Source organism: Emys orbicularis, chromosome 22 (genome assembly GCF_028017835.1).
Source record: "Emys orbicularis isolate rEmyOrb1 chromosome 22, rEmyOrb1.hap1, whole genome shotgun sequence".
NCBI classification, from domain to species: Eukaryota; Metazoa; Chordata; order Testudines; family Emydidae; genus Emys; species Emys orbicularis.
The window spans coordinates 23,526,584-23,547,890 of record NC_088704.1 but is presented as its reverse complement, the minus strand read 5'-3'; the positions used below and the strand labels follow the sequence as shown (position 1 = coordinate 23,547,890).

At 45.4% G+C, this 21,307-nt stretch overlaps 1 protein-coding gene across 1 annotated transcript in view; it reads right to left on the bottom strand.

Annotated features, from left to right (window-relative positions):
• CAMTA1 (calmodulin binding transcription activator 1) overlaps window positions 1–21,307 on the bottom strand; it is a 929,563-nt gene that overhangs the window by 38,190 nt on the left and 870,066 nt on the right. The window contains exons 11-14 of the mRNA XM_065421212.1: window positions 7,778–7,917; window positions 5,199–5,395; window positions 3,291–3,369; window positions 696–1,011 (exon numbers count right to left, since the gene is read on the bottom strand). Coding sequence (XP_065277284.1) covers window positions 696–1,011; window positions 3,291–3,369; window positions 5,199–5,395; window positions 7,778–7,917 — 732 coding nt within the window. The remainder of the gene's footprint in view (window positions 1–695; window positions 1,012–3,290; window positions 3,370–5,198; window positions 5,396–7,777; window positions 7,918–21,307) is intronic.

Here is a 21,307-nt window from a genome sequence, read left to right as displayed (position 1 = left end):
AATTGACGTGATAACTGCTGAAAGTGTTCCTGTCATCTATAACACCTCCCTCCTCCCAGGAGTGCAGGTAACAGTTCAGACCATGCCTGGGACACCATGGTCTAATTTATGCAGGAGGAGTGACTGTCATCCTGGGAGGATGCTAAGCTGAACCACCCCGATGAGTGGTTCACAATTCCTTTCCAAATAGCTAGGATTCTGTACCTTTTGACACACATTGACATACTTGCCAATGCTCCTGCAAATACAGGGAATGCGAGAGAGAGACAGGGAGCTGGGAGCAAGGGCAGAGATAGAACAGCTTCACTTAACATCCCCTCCACCTCCCCCAAGTAAACTGCCAGCTCCAGGCCACTATGAGTATGTCTACACTGCAGCTGGGAGTTGTGATTCTCAGCATGGGCAGACAGACTCACACTAGCTCGGCTTTAGTTGCATGCTAAAGATAGCAGTGTGGACACTGCGGCATGGACAGCAGCTTGGGCTACCCACTTGAGCTTAGAACCAGGGGATTGGGCAGGTTTGGACTTGGGTGGCTAGCCTAAGCCGCTGCCCATTCCACAACATCCACACTGCTACTTTTAACATACTAGCTGTGCTTGAGTTAGCGCGAGTCTGTTTACCTGCACAGGGAATCACACCTCCCAGGGGCAGTGGTAGACATACACTACAGTCAGGTTTTTTTTTGTTTTTACCTGTATTTGAACTGGACATAACAGTGACACCCTTCTGAGGCTCTTGAGAAGTAATGATTTCACTTTGCCACTGGGCAACCCAGCTCTCGGTGTTGGACTCCCCACTCGAAGGGCAGTGAATTCTGGGATTTTGCCCAAGCTGAACTTGCTCATCTCGCTGTAGCTGTTCCAGACACTCTGCCAACTTCACGTGACCTCGAGACCGAGCAATAGCCAGTGGCAGTCTCCCAAGAGAATCAGGAATAGAGATGGCTCGGTGGTCCCACTTATACAGCACAATGGCGGCATCCATGTGGCCCAGGGCACACGCCCACATCTGAAAGAGAAAAGGACAATTGGCTAACCCAGGACACATCTGTAGGTGCTTCACTCTCTGGCTAAGGCAATGGAGTCCTCTCTTGTTCTCCTCTCAGATCACTGACAAACAGCTCTTATCAGCAGAACTTGGCAAATGCTTCAACACCAAAGGATAGCTTTTATAAGTGTCACATCTGAATAAGAGGTCATTATGGAGGACTAGACAAGTCCTACTCTCTACTTCCTGGGAGAAGTAGTTGCCTGTCCATCTATAATAAATTAAGGTGAAATTTTCTTATTGGGCAGTAAGTGAAACTTTCATATGGGCATAAATCTTAACAATGCTGCAGAGGCAGAAGAGCTCAACTGCATACACACGTGAATTATAGACAGATGAGCATGTGAGCAGCAGGATTAAAGCTAGGAAAGGGCAAAATGTAGGGGTCCTTACATTTCACATGAATTTTGTATTTGGCTTTCAAAGGACCGAGTGGCCACATGGGGAGACATCAGCCATGCCATGCTTGCCTTGGGACTCGGCTCACAAAGGGGGCACAATGAGCTGTGACATGGTAGGAAAGGGTCAGTCAGAAGCAAACTGTGAGGCAGGCTCATGGACAGCAGGGACTTGTTATATTTTGTATTTAATCATGCAAAAATCAAACATTTAGGACAATGCTAGAGAAGCAGGAACCTAGAACGACCTCTGTACAAAAGTTAAAAGCAGCCAGCAACTACACAATTCTTAATAAGAAAGTATTCTCGGGACCATAACAAATGGGCAAGTTTTAAAACTCAGTCTCTGAGACAGTGCCTAATATAGTGTGGGAGCTAAGAGAATACAAATGACTATCAATAAAGGACCCAGGCCTGGTGGCTCATTAAGGTTGGCAGTAGCATCTTTGCACTCAAACACTGCTTGTTGTCAATGTCACAGAGACTGCAACTGTGCACATTACAGCTTTATGAAAGCGTATTCCTGTCTGTCTACTAACTAAAGAGATGGCTGAGCACATACACACGTGCACCTGTCTAAACAGGCCAGCAGGTACAGGACCAGCTCAGCCCTGCTGTAAGAGGTTCGACCACACTGAACCCCAAGAAATGGCACCTGCTTATACCAGAGCTGACTCTGGCCCATAAACTTACTCCTCCTTCACAATGGCCTTGAATCACTGCTTACAGTTGTCCATTCTAACTTTTCAGCTTGTATCAATGATTAACACACTTAAGACTTGAATAATTGTTATTAAAAATAAGAAGAGAAAAATACTCTAAACAACGCTTGGCATCTTGGGCAGCAGCATCCCAGAAGAGCCAAGAGTTACAAAATTATTTGCTAAGACACTGTCGACACATTCTCTCAAAGTTACATGGGTGTGACTAGAAGTGTTACTGTAAATCAGTTTAGTCAAACCAGTGCACACTAGGGGGTTGCAGACTGATTGAACTAAATGGATTCTAAACCTAGTTCTATCAATGAACAAACTGTGGGTAGTCCAGCCCTGACAGTGTTTGCAGTGTCGTTGTAACCGTGTTGGTCCCAAGATATTAGAGAGACAAGGTGGGGGAGGTAATATTTTTTTATTGGACTAACTTCTGTTGGTGAGAGAGACATGCTTTTGAGCTTACACACGTCACCTGAAAAAGAGCTTTGTGTTAGCTCGAAAAGTGAGACAGACAAGCAACAGAATTTGGTACAATTAAAGATATTACCCCACGTACCTTGTCAGCCCTAAGAGTGTCACTCTCCAACTTCTCACAGGGGATATGCTCATCTAAAAAGTTACCACCTGGCTTTGGGAATTAGTTTTCATTTAGACCTATTCTTGGTTCCATGCATGTTGGATGATTTGGAATTTCTAGGTTATCAGGAAATGTAACTGTGAATTCACTGGCTTGGACACAATAGGATGATTGAGACCTCCACAGACAGGAAAACATGTAAACAGACCAACTAGTAAAAAAAGACAAGTTCTTTTTCCTCAAGGCAGCAAAGCAGAGATGCTTGGGCAAAACAAGAGATCTGGAAACAACAAAACCCACCCCACACTTCTCAAAAAATTGGGATAACTATTTTGGTTTCTCTCAGAGCAAAACAATTTAAGACTTGCTAGAGTCATGTTGTTATTTATACAGCATAGCAGTATGCAAGATACATCTACTCCATCAGACTGCAAAAGTTCAAGAGGACTGGGAACGGCAGCAAAGAAGGAGCTCATCACCCCCCTGAGGAGGATCAGTCTACGGTCTCAGTGGACTGAGTCACTGGCTCAGAAAGAATGCTCTGCTACTTACCAGTGGAGTGCAGGAGAAGTGATCCACGTTCAAAGGGTCAACTTCCAGTTCCAAATCAATGCTGTCTGCATGCTTGGTGCTGCACAGGAAATGAGAGCAGGAATGATGTTCTGTAGCTTGGTTAAGATCCTTACACAAAACCACAGCTTTACACCCCAAGGCTTGATCACAAAAAGAAGCGCTGAGCACACCTGCATGCCTGCAATGCACACTTGCTATAGCTGGTGGCCTGGGTTAGGGAGGAGGATGGTCTAGTGGATAGGGCACTGGACTGGGATGAAAACATGGGTTCCATTCCAAGCTCAACCCCAGATCTCCTGGGTGACCCTAGACAAGTCACTTGATCTACGTCATGCCTCTGTTCCCCACCTGAAAAATGGGCATAACCCTTCCCTATCTCACAGCGGTGCTGCCTATAACTCCATTAATGATTCTGCAGCATTCAAATATTACCGTGATGAGGGCCAATAAGTATCTAGACAAAGAGTTCAGGATCTGCCTCACAGATTGGGGCCTTCAGCTCCATAAACTCTGGTGACAAACACTTAGGCTGTTATTTTATACCGCATGCACAGCCCTACAGGCTGCTCACACACACAAAAATAGGCTAAATTAAGTGAAACACTTAACAGTACAAAGAGGGGAAAGGGAAATAGTGGCTCCAGAACAAATGGATGGGGATAATCTAGAGGGTTTATTGGGATCCACAGTAAGTCAAGTTTAAAATCAGCTTCTGTTTATGAAGCGGAAGATGGAGACAGGCCAGCAGTGAAAACATCAAACATATACCACTAATGTAAGGAGTGCCCAGATCTTCCACTTCCCAGGTGAGCACAATGCCAGCTCAGGCCAGCACATACATGCCAACCCAAGCAGGTTGCTAGCTTCCATGTAAAAGGCTGAGGCACTTGGCCCTGGGAAACCACAACAAGGAGATAATTTTATCCCCTAAAATCAGAGAAGAAAGCCATGTGACAGACTGGGGATTTGTCTGTGGAAAAGGTGAACTCCATCTTGTTTTGTGAATGCCATTTGTTCCAGGGGCCCCACTTTATTGTAATCTCTATTGTGGATTAGAGCATCCATATTGTAGTGGGGGCCTGACACCTAGTTAAATGATGTCATCTATGAAGATGACACAGAGCAACACAGGCCCATCAACTGATGTCTCTCAAAGGCAGGCCAACCCTAGGAACATTTAATTCTCTACACAGTAGCTCAGATGGGAGCAGAGGCTGGAGTTTCTCAACCTGGACATGTGGCCAAAGAGGTCAGAGACTACATTTAAGGGGGAATCTACTGTGTGAAGGGAGGTCATGATCGCTACATCAGAAGAAAGGGCTGGAGGAGAGAGAAGGCAGGAGTTCAGGACTGTTTTTTCCAATAATCTGTAACTCCCCAGTGCTTTCAAGAGTAAAGTTTCTCTCATTAAGAAACCCCTTTCCTAAAACCGTGTTCCTTACTTGCCTGCCATGTTGTCCCCTAAGGGATTAATTGAGAGGCTCAGAGCATCCACAGCAAGGTAGATGTCAGAGAATGGATAAAACCAATTGGGGGTCTCAGGAGGGTTGGAGTACTGGTTCCGATTGTACTGCAGGATCCGACTGCCCAAGAATGGTGTCAGACATGGGGGATGGTCCTGGGAGTGCACCTGAGAGCCCCAGCGCTAGGAACAATGACCGGTCAACTATCCAAACCCAGGGGGCTTAGAAGCATGTGGGATCCAGCGGTTGGGTCCACTCACAACAGACGGTACCCATGCACAACGGGGGCCTGGAGCAGGTTGCAACAAGCAGCATCCTCTGCAAAGTGCAAGAGAGACCCAGAAACTCAGGCCAACCAGAGTTTATACCTGCTTCCTGCAGCCTCTACATTAACGAGTCAGAAGTCTGAAGCATTGGGTCTTACCGCCATTTGATGAGGGTCTGGATCAGTGTTGCATAGCCCTGAGCAGCAGCAAGGTGTAGCAAGGTCATTCCTCGGAAAGTCTTGGAATGGATCAGGTGTTTGGACTTTGTCCAACAGGCACGACTCATCATCTTCTCACACACCACCACCACACGGCTCTCAAAGCAGCTGCCCAACGTCCCGGTCCCAGACACACACTGCAAGCAATATGCACATCTCAGAAGCTGTCATCTGGGAGGGTGGCTTGGACTCACATCCTGCACAGGGCAGGACTTGTTAGGCCATTGCGTGCATTTGCTTTTAAAAATAATGAGTGATAGGGAAGTGATAGAAGGGGATGAATGTGACACGAGGAACAAGACAAAAGCTGACAGGTTCTCTCATTTATTTGCACTAACCTGTACTTACAATCAACTCTCTAGGGTAACTTTCCACATTAGGGAGGTCATTGCAATCCATTACAAGCGGCACACTGGGTACAAGAGGGTGCCCTTCTCATGGACTACCTGAGCCTAGGAGGAGACGCTGGGCACTCCACTCCCACCAAAGCCAGTGCCTCTCAGAACCGGACCTGGAAAGAGTACTTTAACAGGGAATAGCAGCAATGACCAAAAGCCAAGAGCCATGGCTGGTCAACAGTTGTGCAGAAAGATTCTGGGGAAGCAGAATTGCAGGTGTTCTATCATATCTGTGGATAAAGATGACTTCAGTCACTTGTATCGCACCCCTAAGAAGAATTAATCACAAAAGGGCCTCTTAACAGGAGGTAACGTGTGTGTTACCGCCCACTGCAAAACTGTAGCAGTGCCAACAGGTACTGTGATTGCGAGGTCTCTGGAGCCACAGAGATCTAGGAGTCTGAACAATTAGAAAGCCTAGATACTGTGTGCTGAGTTCAAAAAACTGTTATGAGTTGCTTCTTCACTGCTACCCAAGGAACCGTTCTCTCTGGTCACCCAGAACTCCTAGACCAGCTAATGTCTTTGATTTTCTCAGTGATTACCAGGTGACAGACCCCTAAATATGCAATTATTACCAATGAGTTTCCTACCAGCCCCTTCCCTGGTTTATCTGTTCTGTAGGCTTATGTCTTATGAGAAATAATGACCCCTACAAAGAAGATATTTCAGTTTAACACCTCAGCTTCCCTGTCATTCCAAGACACCAAAGCATGCCCCTATTACAGGCCAATCAGTTAACTCAGGATCATTCTGTATAAGTCTTTCGATACAAGATATAACAATATATCCAACTTAAAAGCTGCGCAGCTAATAGCTTTGTTATCATTAATAATAAAACTTTGTCTTGGTTCAGCCTTTAGCTTCATAAAAAGCATATGGATACTGAGACGCCTCAAGTCTACCAGCCAGTTATAAGTCCCCTGGAGCAAGTTATGCTCAATTACATCTGTGCCACCCCACTGACCTGACTTGCACTGGTGTGTAACACAGCAGAAAATGGCCCCTGTTCAGCAGGCACCAGTATCATAACATTGCTTATTTGCTTTAAAGGCAGGAGCTGTTTCAGTGGATGTTAAGAAATGGACCTGCTCAGTGGGAGGGCCATGCTGGCTAGGGAGGCAGAGTGAACCTAGGTGTTGGCTTGTGGAGATCTCCCAGATCTGATTGGGAGATGCAGGCCTGTTACGGGGCGGGGGGGGGGGGGGGGGGGAGACGGGACAGGCACCCTAGAGGGGGATGAGTGTCTACCTGCTAGTGGGTTATTGTTGCTGTTTGATACCACTACAGCCTACCCTGCTGCTGTCCCTGGGATGACAGAGTCTGCCTGGCTGCTTGGCTCCTGGGACCAAGGCCAGTACAGATGTTGGAGACAGTGTATTTCTGTTCTGCAGTGCGTGGTTCTAGGATATTTATTAAATAACTATGGAAATGTATGAGAAATGTGGTTCTTTCATATTACACTGCACTATATTACTAACAAAGTTATTTATCGTTCTGATTAATCACACAGACAATATGAAGCCAGTGGGGTTGTGTATAGCAGCTCGCACTCTCTGTTACGAGCACACATCGAACAACTACCTGCCCTGGGTGCCATTTCCAACCTTCAGCAGCAGTTCTACGTGGTCCCCGGCAAGAGCTCAGTGGGAGTTAAGCTGTCATTCTACCATTCAACTAGTATGTAACAAGGGAATCAGGTATCACTAACAGGTGTAAAATATTTAGAAGCCTTCCTGAGCGTCGCACTGACAGAACCTCATGCGTGCAAAGTCCCTTCTTCTTACATCTGTTGGGCCAGCCAATGCCAGGTTGTCTTTATTCTTTGCTAGGTGCCCATCTCCAAAGGCAAGCTACAGAATTTGGGTTTCTAGGTCACTAGAGCAGGCTTCCATGGACCACAGATACACATCTCTTAATGGATTCACAATCAATCCCTAAAAGAAGTGAGAACCACTATTTATAGGGCTGGAAAATATGGAGATTTTGAGAGGAGGTTGTATTTAAAAGGCTCTCAAGAGGCAAATGGTGTTTAAAAGATAGCTCCCTCACCCTCCAAAAAGCTAATTCCAGAAGGAACGCGTATAAAGCAAAACTGACTCAGTGACGAAGGACTCATACTTGCGTCTGGGTTCCTCCATTCCCGCTCCCGTTGCCCCCGCCTCCTACTCCTTGTTTGTGCTGCTGGGATCCCGTCATCTCGGCCATTCTCCTTTCCATCTGCTCAAGTCGTTCCAGGATTGACATCCTGAACTGATTATCTAGGTCAAAACAGACAGAGTTATGACATTTCCATGGAAGACAAATGCAAGCTTTTGGTGACCTCCTGCACGAAATCACAAAGGGACCTGGCACCAGTTGGAGATGCGCAGAAGGCGAGCTCTGTTTTGTAATTCATACTGTCAGAAGCAGGATCCTGGAATAATTCCCTGTCTCAGACAGACTGTCTGATCAGGGAAGCTGGTGAACATCTCCAAAGCAAAAGGAAGTAAAGATTAAAGATAGTCAGAACTGGAGATTTCCTGAAAGAACTCTGGACAGTCCTCATGCTGCACTCGGAGCCCACCTCCTGTTCAGGTGGGGGCTGTGGAGTGGAGTTGCCCTTCTCTAGATCACAAGAGTAGAAGGGCACCTGCTTCTGTCCCATTATTGCATTTCCTTGCTACTTTCTGCTTGTTACGTTCAAGTGTCAAACAATTCAGTGTCTTGGCTTCCTCAAGTGGTGGGGAAGAGAAGGTAGCTGATATTTTATGACTAATCTACAATACAATTGTTATATGTGAAATATGTGAGAGAGAGATATGGCTTCACCTTCTCTGCCCATCTCCAAAATCTTATGGCTTCCTATCGAGCTGACCTCCTTCCCCGCAACAGCTGGCTTTGGGCAGCCCTGCCATCATCCCCATTTGACAAAGGCATGATTTACCTGGTAAGAACCACGAGTGAATGACTGCTACAGGAACAAGATTAGCTCGGGCTTTTTATTTCTCTTGGAACAAGGAGCCAGTAAAGGAACAAATTCCCTTCTTCCTAGGCCCAGACCCAGATCCCAGCTCTCAGAAATTAACATGGACAAAGCCCATAAAATGTGCTAGTTACCTGCAAACTCATAAGGGGTCAGTAACAATTACTTTAAATGCTATTGAAAAGTAAGGCAGTAGACAAACTTCCTCCACTCCCCCAGGCTGGTGGGAGCTGCCAACTACGTGGATAGCATCTGGGCACATCAAGGATTCTTTACAAAATGCTTATTTTACTTGGGTTTGATCTCTATGGGAGCCGGCAGGCACCACTGGTTACTCTCATCCTCCTGAACTGCAAACCAGTATGACGAAGCAGCTACTAGGGCTAAAATCATGGAACCTATTATTTACCCTTTCACATAACAAGGGGTCTGCCACTGAAATTAATAGGCAGCAGGCTTAAAACAAACACAAAGAAATACTTCTTCACACAACATACAGTAAATCTGTGGAACTCATTACCAGGGGATGTTGTGAAGGCCAGAAGTATAACTGGGTTCAAAAAAGAATTAGATAAGTTCATGGAGGATAGGTCTATCAATGGATATTAGCCAAGATGGTCAGGACATGACCCCATGCTCTGGGTGTCCCTAAAGCTTTGACTGCCAGAAGCTGGAACTGGACAACAGCGGATGGACCACTCAAAGTTGCCCTGTTCTGTTCATTCCCCTTGAAGGAGCACTGGCCACTGTCGAAAGACAGGATACTGGGCTAGATGGACCATTGGTCTGGCCCTGTATGGCCGGTCTTATGACCTAAGAGATGGAAGCCAACATAAGCATGTTGCTTCACCAAGATTATGAAGATAAACCTGTCCTGTGCCCTGTATCTAGGTCAAATCAGTACAGTGAGAAGAGGTGGATAGCTCTGGTCAACTGAATGTCTATACAGACTGGTCTCCCTCTCAGTACTCTCATTGGTTGTGCATCAGTATATCTGTAGTGCACAAGGTCAGAGGTCATTCAGAGTTTTCTGGACCTTCCTGCATTAGCTGCTAGGGTCTGCTCTGGCTTCAATGGAAGTTATGTAGTTGCATCAAGGACAGAAGTGATTAGCGACTATTTCTTCCTGACCCACATCAAATCTGATCTTCAGGGTAATTTCATGAAGCCTAGGGGATTTTTAGACATGGTGTTAAGAAGGGAAGCAGTAAATTGCCAGGGAAGGGATTTATGTTCTACATGAGCAGCAGAGGCACATGAGCTGGATCCCCTCCTTAAGAGAGGCGACTGTGTTCTCTGTGAGGGCTCCAGGATTCTGGAACTTGCTTCCCCCTTGCTTTGAAAAAGCCCAAATATGGTGACCTTCTGGCTCACTCAAAAAGCTACCTTTTTGAGACGGTATTTGGAGAGGGCTGATAATGTGCTTTCCGGAATGATTTAAGGATAGAAAAGAGCTTTTTGGTAGGTGGCTGGTTGGGCAAGCGCCTATATGAATTAACTTTTAATAATGCTGGGATTCTGCTGTAACCCTAACCACGTGTTCAGGTGTCTAGAACCATAGATTATTATTATTATTATTATTATTAAACTGAGACAGATTATGGATGCCAGCCAGGAGGCTGCAGGAACAGTCAGGCCAGCCTGCACTTTGCTACTTTTACTTCCAATGATGAGGCCGGGATCCTCAGACTGCCACAGCACAAGCGCATCCCAATGGCAAGAATGGCCCACGGACCCGCATGTGATGGCACCAGAAACATGTGGCACCGACAGCAATTGCCATTGTGGGGAATTGACACTGGCAGGGTGAAGGAGGGATGAGGGGGACTTGTACATTTTTAACTTGGCTTTAATGCAATAAACATTTTGTGCTTTTTGAAAAGGAAATCACATGGCTGGATTTTGCGCTTCACTCATCACACTCCCATGTGCTCCATCCTCTCTTCCCCTACCTGTCTCTTGCTCCTCCCCTTCCCCTCCTATTGTACAGGCAACCAACTGGCAGGGAAGCCATCTCTCTGGAGCATCCTGTGGTAAGGGGACTCCCATTTCTTCCCCTCTTATGTAGCAGTGGCCCCAAAAGGAAGCAGCCAGGCTGGCTTCTCTTCTTCCCCAGGGGCTTTTACAGGCTTAGGCTTTTCTGGGCAAAAATGAGCCCGTGGAAACAAAGAGCAGGAGCCAGCCCTATAACCCACAGACTCAAGTCCCAGGATTAAAAAGCGTGCAAGGTGCTTACAGAAGATCAAGCCAGTCAGAACCCAGCCTCCAGAAATGCAGTGTCTAACACCCATGCTGCCCTGTCCTGGCAGATCATTACTCTGGTTGGGCTTTAGGTACCAGACAACGTGGTTTGCTGTTGCAGACCATAAAATAAAAGGTCTGATTCAAAGCTCATTGAAGGCAGGGGGAGTCTTTCCATTGGTTTAAATGGGCTTTGGATCTGGCTCTAAAAGAGGAGCAGTGCTCTATGACTTGGTTACATGCACTTCCTCACAGAGATGATGCGAGCAGTGGTGCCAATCCAGAGGCTTCGGGGGGGGGGGGGGGGAGGCAAATAATGGACCCCATCCCACTCCCAGGGATCCCATTCTGGTTCCCATAGTCCTCTCCTCCTCCTCCCCTCAGGTACCCCTAGTCTCCCCTAGCCAGGGAGTCTCCCCTCTCTCTCACCCACACAGCTGCCGTGAGTTGGATTCTCAGTGTACTCCCCGGTGCTCCACGACCCAGGATCAAGCTCCCTGTGGGCCAGGTTGCAACACCATTTGGCCCAGCACCGCAGAAGGGTGTCTGGGCCAAATTTGAGTGGTGTTGTGACCCTGTAATATCTGGCCCAGCCACCCCTTTGTCTGTACAGAGGGATGTCCGGGTCAGGTGTGACCGTGCAGCTGGAATAATGCTCTGGCAGCAGCTGCATTGATTTAGTACAGGATCATTGCTTAAAAGTGGTCAGGCCGGGGCCCCCCTTAGCTTTGCAGCCTATGGTACTTTGGCACCACTGGGTGCAGGACTGCCTTGCTCTAGAGCAATTTCACTGGCAGTCTCTGGTGCCGTAATACTGCAACCATCTTTTTGTTCTCTTGCACAGTGTCTAGCACACTGAGGCCCTGATCCATGTCTGGGACTCCTCGAGGAGTCTGCAATACAAACAATAAATAATAAAATCATCCCCACAGTGCAAATCCAGCACGCTGGCACTACAGTAATAAGTTTCCTTGGGACACATGGTCAGGAGTCAGGTGTCTCAGAATTGCACTGCCCTTTTCTAAAATGTACAGATTTAGAGGGAATATTCCTGTAATCTGAAAGGTGGCAAATGCGGTGTTTCTCTAATCATTTGCCAGTGAAATGTCAGGTATGCTTTACCTGCTGAGTTTCCTGGCACAGGACAGGATTCCATAAGATACAGCTATGCAAGATTCTTCATTAGGAAATCAAACCTGAGACACAAACTTATGTGCTATGCTGAGCCCGAGACCATTTGCAGGCCATTAACTGGAGAGAGAATATTACTGGGGTCAGAGTGCAGCTCCGAGTTTACATCACGCTTTTGCCCGTCACTAGAAATTACCTGAAGTTTGACAGCAGATAAAGATCTCACCTGACCCCTTTGTCAGACCGGACTCTCTCCTGCAGGGATATTTGAATTCAGCTTTACATACTAATTAATAGTGTAAGATCAATTTACAAAGTATCTCTGCTGCTAATGAGTGTGGGAGGCCAGTCACCTCCAACCCTATTTCAGAGGGTTTAGAGGTTTTTAAGATAGTGATGAGCCCATTCATTGGTTTCCTTTGCCAATAGAAAATTGGAGTCTCACTAATTGTTCAGATCATTCCAAGGCCTCTGGGGCTGAGGCTGGCAGGCAGTTGTATGAGGAGACCCACCAACTCAAAGTGGCACCAGGCCCTGCCATAACAGATGGAAAACCTGCAGACATAACTCCACTGCTACAATGATAAATGCCCCCCACAACACATCATTCAAGATCCATGTGGTCCTACACATGCTTATCACAACATGTGGTGTATCTCATCCAGTGCACTAAATGCCCCGGCAACAACTATGTGGGTGAAAGCACTATGCTCTCGAATGAACTCACACAGAAAAATGATAAAAGATAAAAACACCATATCCCTTGTGGGCAAACACTTTTCATAAGTATCTGACCTCTCAGTCCTCATCCTCAAAGGAAATCTGCACACCTTCGAAAGATGAGCTTCGGAGCTTAAATTCATAACTTTGCTAGACACTAAGGGCATGTCTTCATTAGCAATGTTAAAGTGCTGCCGCTTTACTGTAGATGTGTAGTCGTGGTACCAACGCTCCAGCGCCGTAAAAAAACCACCTCCACGAGGGGAGTGGCTCCCAGTGCTGGGGTACTGTCTACACGGTCACATTACAGTGCTGAAACTTCAGCGCTCAAGGGTGTTTTTTCACACCCCTGAGCGAGAAAGTTGCAGCACTGTAAAGTGGCAGTGTAGACAAAGCCTAAAAATCATGGTCCTAAATAAAGACTGGATTTACAGCTTATTACAACAACCTGTAACCCGCTAGGCCCCCCCCCCCTTTTGTCCTATGACTGCAGACGTATTAACTGGCCACTTCACCTTGGTCTCTTACAATGTGCTAATTACTTGTGCTAAGCAATCTGTTCCATCTTTGTTTAATTGTGACATTTAGTTTCTCTCCCTGACCTGACAAAGAGCTTTGGGTAGCTCAAAAACCTCTTTCACCAAGAGACGTAGGTCCAGTAAAAGATACTCCCTCACCCACCTTGCCTCTCCAAATGAGGAGACAGACTTCTCTAAAAAGCAGGTGACATTTCCATACCCTGCTCCCAAACAGTGGTCAGCGCACAGCCTCTCCCTTAGGTAGTGTTTTTCCAACAAGGCTTTGTTCTGGCAGTGCTGCAGTATGCTGCAGTGCAGTCCATGTCATTTCCTCCTCCTCCCCCATTTCCATGCAGAGCACGTACACTGCAGAGACTGAAACTACCTGACATCATTGAGCCAGCCCCTTCTCACCACATCTCTGTGTCAAACACAGCTATGTCTGTAACTTGCTAAGAGCCAGAGAGCCACATATTTGCTGCAGAGGTTAATGGCTTTCCACTGTCTGCATGTTTAAACACCACTCCCTCTGGCCGTACAGCCAGCACCTTCATTTTATTAACTGCTCAATGAACAGTCTCATGAACATCATTCTAGTAACATTTCTCTGAGCCTCCAATTCCAAATGGGAGAAAGTAACAGCCATTCAACACAGGAAAACATTTAAAAAGCAAAGCGTTGAACGACTTAGCGCAGACAGCTTTGACAGATCACACCCTAGCTCCCTGCATGTAGCTGTACAGAAGAATTATGGTCTAATCCTACAACCAACAACTGCATGAATCAACTGTTCAGGTGAAAGCTGGATCAGGTTATTCTGACCCTGAAGATCTCTCACTGTATTGGAGTTTCAACAGAAATGTATTTTTACATGACGGGTTTGTCAAAAATAGCAATTTGAGTCCTGGGCTTTTCTGCATGCAGCTAATTATCCTAGGTTCTACACTATCCTTCAAGAATTTATCCTGTGTCTTTTTAAAAAAAACGGATCCTAACCCATCCCTTTCCTGATCCGTCAGATAAGGATACTTGGCTCTTCCATAATATCTTTCATCTGCGGACTGCAAGCACTTTATAAAGGGGGAGGGCTGTCACTATCATTATCCCCATTATACAGATGGGGAAACAGACACAAAGAGAGGAAGTGGCTTTTCCCAGGTCTCACAGGGTATGTATACACAGCAACTGGACATCCGTGGGTGGCCTGCAGAGCGGGAGGGACCCAGAGCTTGGGCTCCAGCCTGAGCCCGGAAGTCTACACAGCAATGAGACAGCCCTGCGGTCTGAGCCCCGCAAGTCCAAGTTTGCTGCCACGGGCCAGCCATGGGTTTTTCTTTGTAGTGTAGACATATCCACAGACAGCAAGCAGCAATCTCTGTAATAGTATCCAGGTTTCCCAAGCGGCCTCTACTCAGATCTCTGGACAGTGCTCCACAGGGACACCCAACATTTGCACAGCTCAAGGCCACAGTTTGACTTATCAGGAGCCTGAAGTATGGATTGTAGAACTGTATCCTGATGAAGAAGTTACTCGCCTTGTGCAGTAAGGATGGTTATTTGCGATGTCTCTCTCTATGGGTTCTCCACTGCAGGGGTGCTTGTGTCCCTGCACTGCTGATTGGAGAACTTTGGTAGCAGTGTCCGTTAAGCCCGCACATGCGCTGTCTCCCCTTGTGCCCCGCCTCGAAGCTAGTCAGCATATGCAGACTAACCCCCCTCAGTTCCTTCTCTACAGCAGAGTCATTGACAAGAACTCCGAAGTAGAGGGGAGGAGGCTGGGTTGTAGAACACTCATAGGGGGACACATCTTGAAGAACCATCGTTACTACACAAGGTGAACAACAACTTCGTCTTGGATTGGTGTCCCTATGGGTGTTCCATTGTGGGTTACTCCCGAGCAGTATCCCCACTGGAGGGCTGGGGCTTCAGTGTCGGGTCAGTTACAGATGACAGTACTGTGGAGCCGAAGATGGCATTGGAGGCGGAGTCCCCAGTGATCACATAGTGCTCTGCGAAGGTGTGGACTGACACCTGTCACCACGCTACAGATTTCTAAGATAGGGACATTCTTGGAGAAGGCGACGGATGAAGAGATCGACCTCGTGGATTGTGTGCGAACACTGTCTGGAGAGGTCATATTGCGAACCTAATAACATTGCCTAATGCAGTTCGAGACCCACTTAGAGAGCCTCTGGGCTGATAGTGCTGTGCCCTTGGATCTTTCCATAATAGAGAGGAAAAGCGTAGGAGACTTCCAGAAAGCCTTTGTCCTATCCAGGTAAAAAGCTCGGGCTCTCCTGACCTCTACTGTGTGTAATACAGCCTCCCTGTTGTCGCAGTGAGGCTTGGGGTAGAAAATTGGGAGGTGAATCAATTGGTTCATGTGGAACAGGGAGGTTACCTTTGGGATGAATTTTGGATGTGGCCTGAGCATAACCTTGTCCTGAGAGAATACTGTATAGGGGGATGTGCCATCAGAGCTGCTGTTTCTCCTGGCCGAGGTGATTGCTATTCTCTTTAGTGTCTCACCAGGGCTCTGGCTAGTTGTGTTCATCGATGGCTGCAAAATACTGGTTAGTTTGTTGCCAATTCAGAAACATTAAATTTCTTGAGTACAACAGGAAGTGGAATTAAACCTTCCAATAGCTCTAGGTCACTGGCAATATTGATATGAAACCATGTTCATTAGGTATCATTAACAGTTAACAGAGAACCATGGGTGCCATCCTCCACACAGTCATTTTTCCAGATGAATAATTTTGTCACTTAAATAGCCATAATGAAACTCCTACCTAGTGGAAACTTCAAAATGCCTTACGTGTAATGTCGTTGTAATCAGGCAGCAGGCTCATGTGGCCACAGACAGATTGAAATGGCTTGTTAAGAATCAAGGTTCCAGTACAGCCTGATCAACCTGCCGTGTAGGCTTCTTGCCTTCTGCAGTCTCAAATGTCAGCAGCCCATCTCCCTCTGATTGTACGAACGTGGCACCCAGCTGCCGCGTTCTAGGAATCTCAGCACAGAAGGGTATAGCAATTAGCTATTCTGCAAGGGAGGGTACCAGTTATTTAAAAAAAAAAAAAAAAAAGTCAATGCGGCAAGGGGAGGAGCACTTACACCAGTGATTTCCTCCTGACAACAGAAATGAAATGAAAGGCTGCTAACTCCCTACACTGGGATACGGCTGCAGTCATGGTTGGAGGGACATTGTCAATATACCTAAGCAGAGCTTACCTGACTTACAGGACATAGGTTTCTTGTTTGTATTACATGGAGGACCATGTGTGTACTTTTGTTTTAGGAGCAGACAACTGACTCAAGAACCTTTGTGATAGCAGCCCCCCACATTCCGTATCCTCAATGTACCCAAGATAGCCTAATGGAACTCACCATATTTCTAATTATAGCATAAAATAAGAACACAAGAACAACCATGCTGGATCTAGCCCAGTATCCTGTCTACTGACAGAAGCTGGAGCCAGATGCTTGAGAGGGAATGAACAGAGCAGGGTAAATATCAAGTGATCCATCCCCTGATATCCAGTCCCAGCTGCTGGTAGTCAGAGGCTTAGGGATGCCTAGAGAATGGGGTTGTGTCCCTGACCGTCTTAGATAACAGCCACTGATGGACCATCCTCCACGAACTTATCAAATTCTTTTTTGAACCCAGTAATAAAATATAAAATATTTAAAATAGAAATCTAGATTTCTACAAGTTTTACCTTTAATGCATCTCTGCAACCTCAATCTCACTGACAATTTTAAAAGAAGATTGGGTCCAGGAAGATGACACACACCAGAAAGTCTCACCTCACATGTTTGAATAAGCTGACCACTTTGCCAGACTGGTGCTGCTTCCTGCAATTTGGAAGCTGCATTAAAAAAAAAAAAAAAAAAAAAAAAAAAAAAAAAAAAGGAAGGGTGATGCTGTACCCCTAAATGATACATTTTATCCCAGTTCTGCAGGGGCCTAACAAATTTGTGAGATCTCATGTAATATATTGTACAGGACAATATGCAAACCCTAGGCACCACGATAACGGTAGTTCCTCTTAACTTTGAACTACTTTGATTGTGGCAGTTTGTCTCACAACTTCACTAGTTCTTTGTTATAAACACAATTCATCCAATGTTACATGTAACAATAATAGCATCACCATGGGAAACGCAATATGCACAGATTCTATAACACAGAAATGGATGTTTAAGTGTTATTCTTTCCTCTTTAATGTCTTCAAGTTGAACAGGTTCAGGAAAAGGCAAAGTTTCCACAGATAATAAGCAGTAGCAAGTATGCATTCACTGAAAGATGCCAAGAGCAGGGCCGGCTCCAGGCACCAGCTTGGCAAGCAGGTGCTTGGGGCGGCCACTCCGGAGAGGGGCGGCAGGTCCAGCTATTCGGCAGAGGGTCCCTCACTCCCACTCGGAGCGAAGGACCTCCTGCTGAATTGTCGCCGCAGATCGCGATCGCGGCTTTTTTTTTTTTTTTTTCTGGCTGCTTGGGGCGGCCAAAACCCTGGAGCTGGCCCTGGCCAAGAGAACACATTGCTTTGGGTAAAGAGCTCTGCCCTGCTCATTGTAACTAACCAGACATAACTTTTTCTCTCCTTGTAGCTAATTTAGCTTTAAACCAGTGTATTTCTCAACCATTTTAAACTTTTCTAGATGTAAAAAAGGTAGTTACAATAGCACCTATTAAAAATCACTGGGAAAACAGAAAACATCACATTTTCTGCTCATACAGGTTCTTTTATTTATTGATGACCCGAGTACTGACGATTTGTTTGGCAGACCTCAAAATGTTTGGGACACAGATGTATCTGTTTTTGTACTGTATCAAATACAACCGAGATCCATAAATAAATACATACATACATACATACATAATCCCAACAAGAAATAAAATTCCCCAGAGCCACAGTACATCTTTTGGGCAACTGATTTCAATCTTAATCTTCACAATGGACACAGGAGAATATAAGATAGTTGGAGGGAAGTCCCAAAAGGTAATAAAAACTGGTCCTGTTCTGCTGACCCTTCAGATACAGTTGTGAGACATTTAGTCAAAATATTGCCAAGCAGAGAGAAGCAACAGCACTGGATGCAAAGGAGTTAAGCAGTAATGCTCAATCATTAGGCATTTTATTTGGAGCTCTGATGAAAACCTTTACTGTCCCGCCTCCCCTCCAAAAAAAAAAAAAAAAATCAATGCTGTGAAGCACAAATACAAACACGGGAGAGAGAGTCAAAGTTAAAGACAATTTTGTCAAAATTTAACATAATGTATCCTGCATTTCTTCATGAGTGACGCCACCTGACAGGATCTGCCACAACACTTTGCATCACTCCAGAAGCTCAAGTCCACCAATCCTGTGCCATTTCCTATTTTGCTATTAAAAACCTCTCCTGTCTTCCTCACTTCAGAGGTTTCTGTAGAGTTGCCTGCTCAGTGGGCACTAAGAACTTGGAGACCATGCTCAGGTCTGTTATATTCATGCAATATCACAGGACTAAACATCTCACAATACAAAAACCCAACAGCACACACATTAAACTGATAAGTGAAGCTATGTGTCTATTATATCACTATGCAGTCCTGAGTATAGCTACTCAGGCCCAGTGTGCAAGAGACTTACCCGGGCAGCCATGTATCTCTTTGAGAACACAGCAAAGGCAGGCAGGCACAGGCTTGATAGCTAACACTCCCCAAGCCTCTTTAGTGCATCCTAGGTCTTAGTTTTTGGACTTTAAACTTTTTAGTCTTTTAACAAAGGCAAACTGAGTTCTTCCACTGCTCTCACCCATCTCAATGAGACATCTGGCTAAAACTTTGCAAGAGAAGCAAGGAACTTGATATATTTTCTGAAGATACACAACAGTCATTACAGTCCTAAAACACCTATTCTCCGACCTCTCCACTTTATGTGGGAAACGGCACTAGCATACCAAGTTCTCCTTTGTCAAATCTGTTCTCACTGTGGTTTATCATTCTTCTGGAAAAACTAGAGCAGATTACAGATTATAAAGTCCCACAAAGTTCTCTGACAGGGATGATTTACTGTCAAAGTCTTGGCATATTAAAGAGAGCTCCTCGCGGGCTTAATAGTACTGCAGAGCAATACATGCACTTATGTTTAAAGTAAACCTCAATGGAAAATGATGAGAACAATTACATTTTGTATCTTCCCTGTCTGAGCCTCCCAAAAACTCAAATAAATCTGTGCTCTCTCTCTGGTCCAATAAAGTCTCGCGCTCTCAGCATCCCACATGGGTATTGTTTCCATCACACCATATTCTAAGTTTCACTGGTTATAACTAGGTTTGGCAGAATTTGATTTTTTTTTTTTTTTTTATAATTTCGATGGCTACAGATGTTTATTTTTAATCGTTTTTTCAATTTTTATCAATTTAAATTTTCAGAATTGCAGGAAGTGATGGGAAAGGGAGTCAGACAATTGGGGAGGGGGGTGTCAGACTATAATTATGTAATGACAGTAACCATTGCGATTCAAAAAGTTAAAGCTTTATAACAAACAGTTAAAACACAAATTGTCAACATCACATGTCAATATACACATAGTAAATAGCCTTAAATCAAAATCTAGTAAGTTCTCAAGTAGAATTTTTCTTATTTGGCCTAGCTGTACATTTCAATTATCATCAATGGAAATTGGTCGGTTTGTATGTGAACAGTGAAAGAGACATTGCTGGGATGATTTAGTTGGTGTTGGTCCTGCTTTGAGCAGGGGACTGGACTAGATGACCTCCTGAGGTCTCTTCCAACCCTGATATTCCATGATTCTATGACATTTCTCAACATTTACAGATTAAAACTGAATCCTTCCAAGCCACACTGCCACAGCCTTGCAGCATGCGTATCCCTTCCTGGTCCTCTTTCCTTTTGGGCTTGGTTCCAGGCAGGGGCATTTTAGCATGTTCTCTTTCTTATGAGTGAATGCCTGGGTTCATTCTCTCTCTGGATCACAGGGTCTCCTGTCTAGTTAGGGATTCAGCAGTTTCAGTCAACATGTAGTTGAGTCCCTATTTGGGATACCAGTTGTTTATCCAAGGTATTTAAGCTATCACCCTGGTATCTAAATGCGGAGGTGGTACCCATTTTCTAAAACAAATAGAACTGAAATGGGGTCAGTTCCCTTCATCTCCTCATAGACCCCAGTGCTAGACACTCCCGTTTTTTCTGGAAGTTTAGTCTCTCTGCTGAAGCATTTATTTTGAAATTACTTTCCATCATTTATTAGTGTTGTCACCAGGCCTAGGGGCCCATTGTGCTAGGTGTTGTAAATATACACGAGAGACAGTCCTGCCCGAAAGAGCTTTTCACTGACAGCTTGTTTATCTGCTGGAAACCGAAATGTGTCTGGTTTCAGAGCGGCAGCCGTGTTCGTCTGTATCAGTAAAAACAACGAGGAGTCCTTGAGGACCTTAGAGACTAACACATTTATTTGGGCATAAGCTTTTGTGGGATATGACCCACTTTGTCAGCTGCATGGAGTGGAAAATACAGTAAGGAATAAATATACAGCACATGAAAAGATGGGAGTTGCCTTACCAGCTGGGGGGTCAGTGCTAACAAGGCCAAATCAATTAGGGTGGATATGGCCCATTCTCAACAGTTGACAAGAAGGGGTGAATAACAGAGGGAAAATTATTTTTTGTAGTGACCCAGCCACTCTCAGTCTTTATTCAGGCCTAATTTGATGGTGTCAAGTTTGCAAATTAATTCCAGTTCTGCAGTTTCTCGTTGAAGTCTGTTTTTGAAGTTTTGTTGTTGAAGAATGGTGACTTTTAAGTCTGTTATTGAGTGTCCAGGGAGACTGAAGTGCTCTACTACTAGTTTTTGAAGGTTAAAATTCTTGATGTCTGATTTGTGTCCATTTATTCTTTTGCGTAGAGACTGTCCGGTTTGGCCAATGTACATGGCAGATACATCCCAATGTATCCGAGATCCTTGGGGAGTTCTGACACCATATGCCTGCTCTTTTCATGCATTTTCTTCTCTTCTCACTACATTCTTTGTTGGACTCTAGATATCCTGAGGGCAAGTGCTTAACTCTT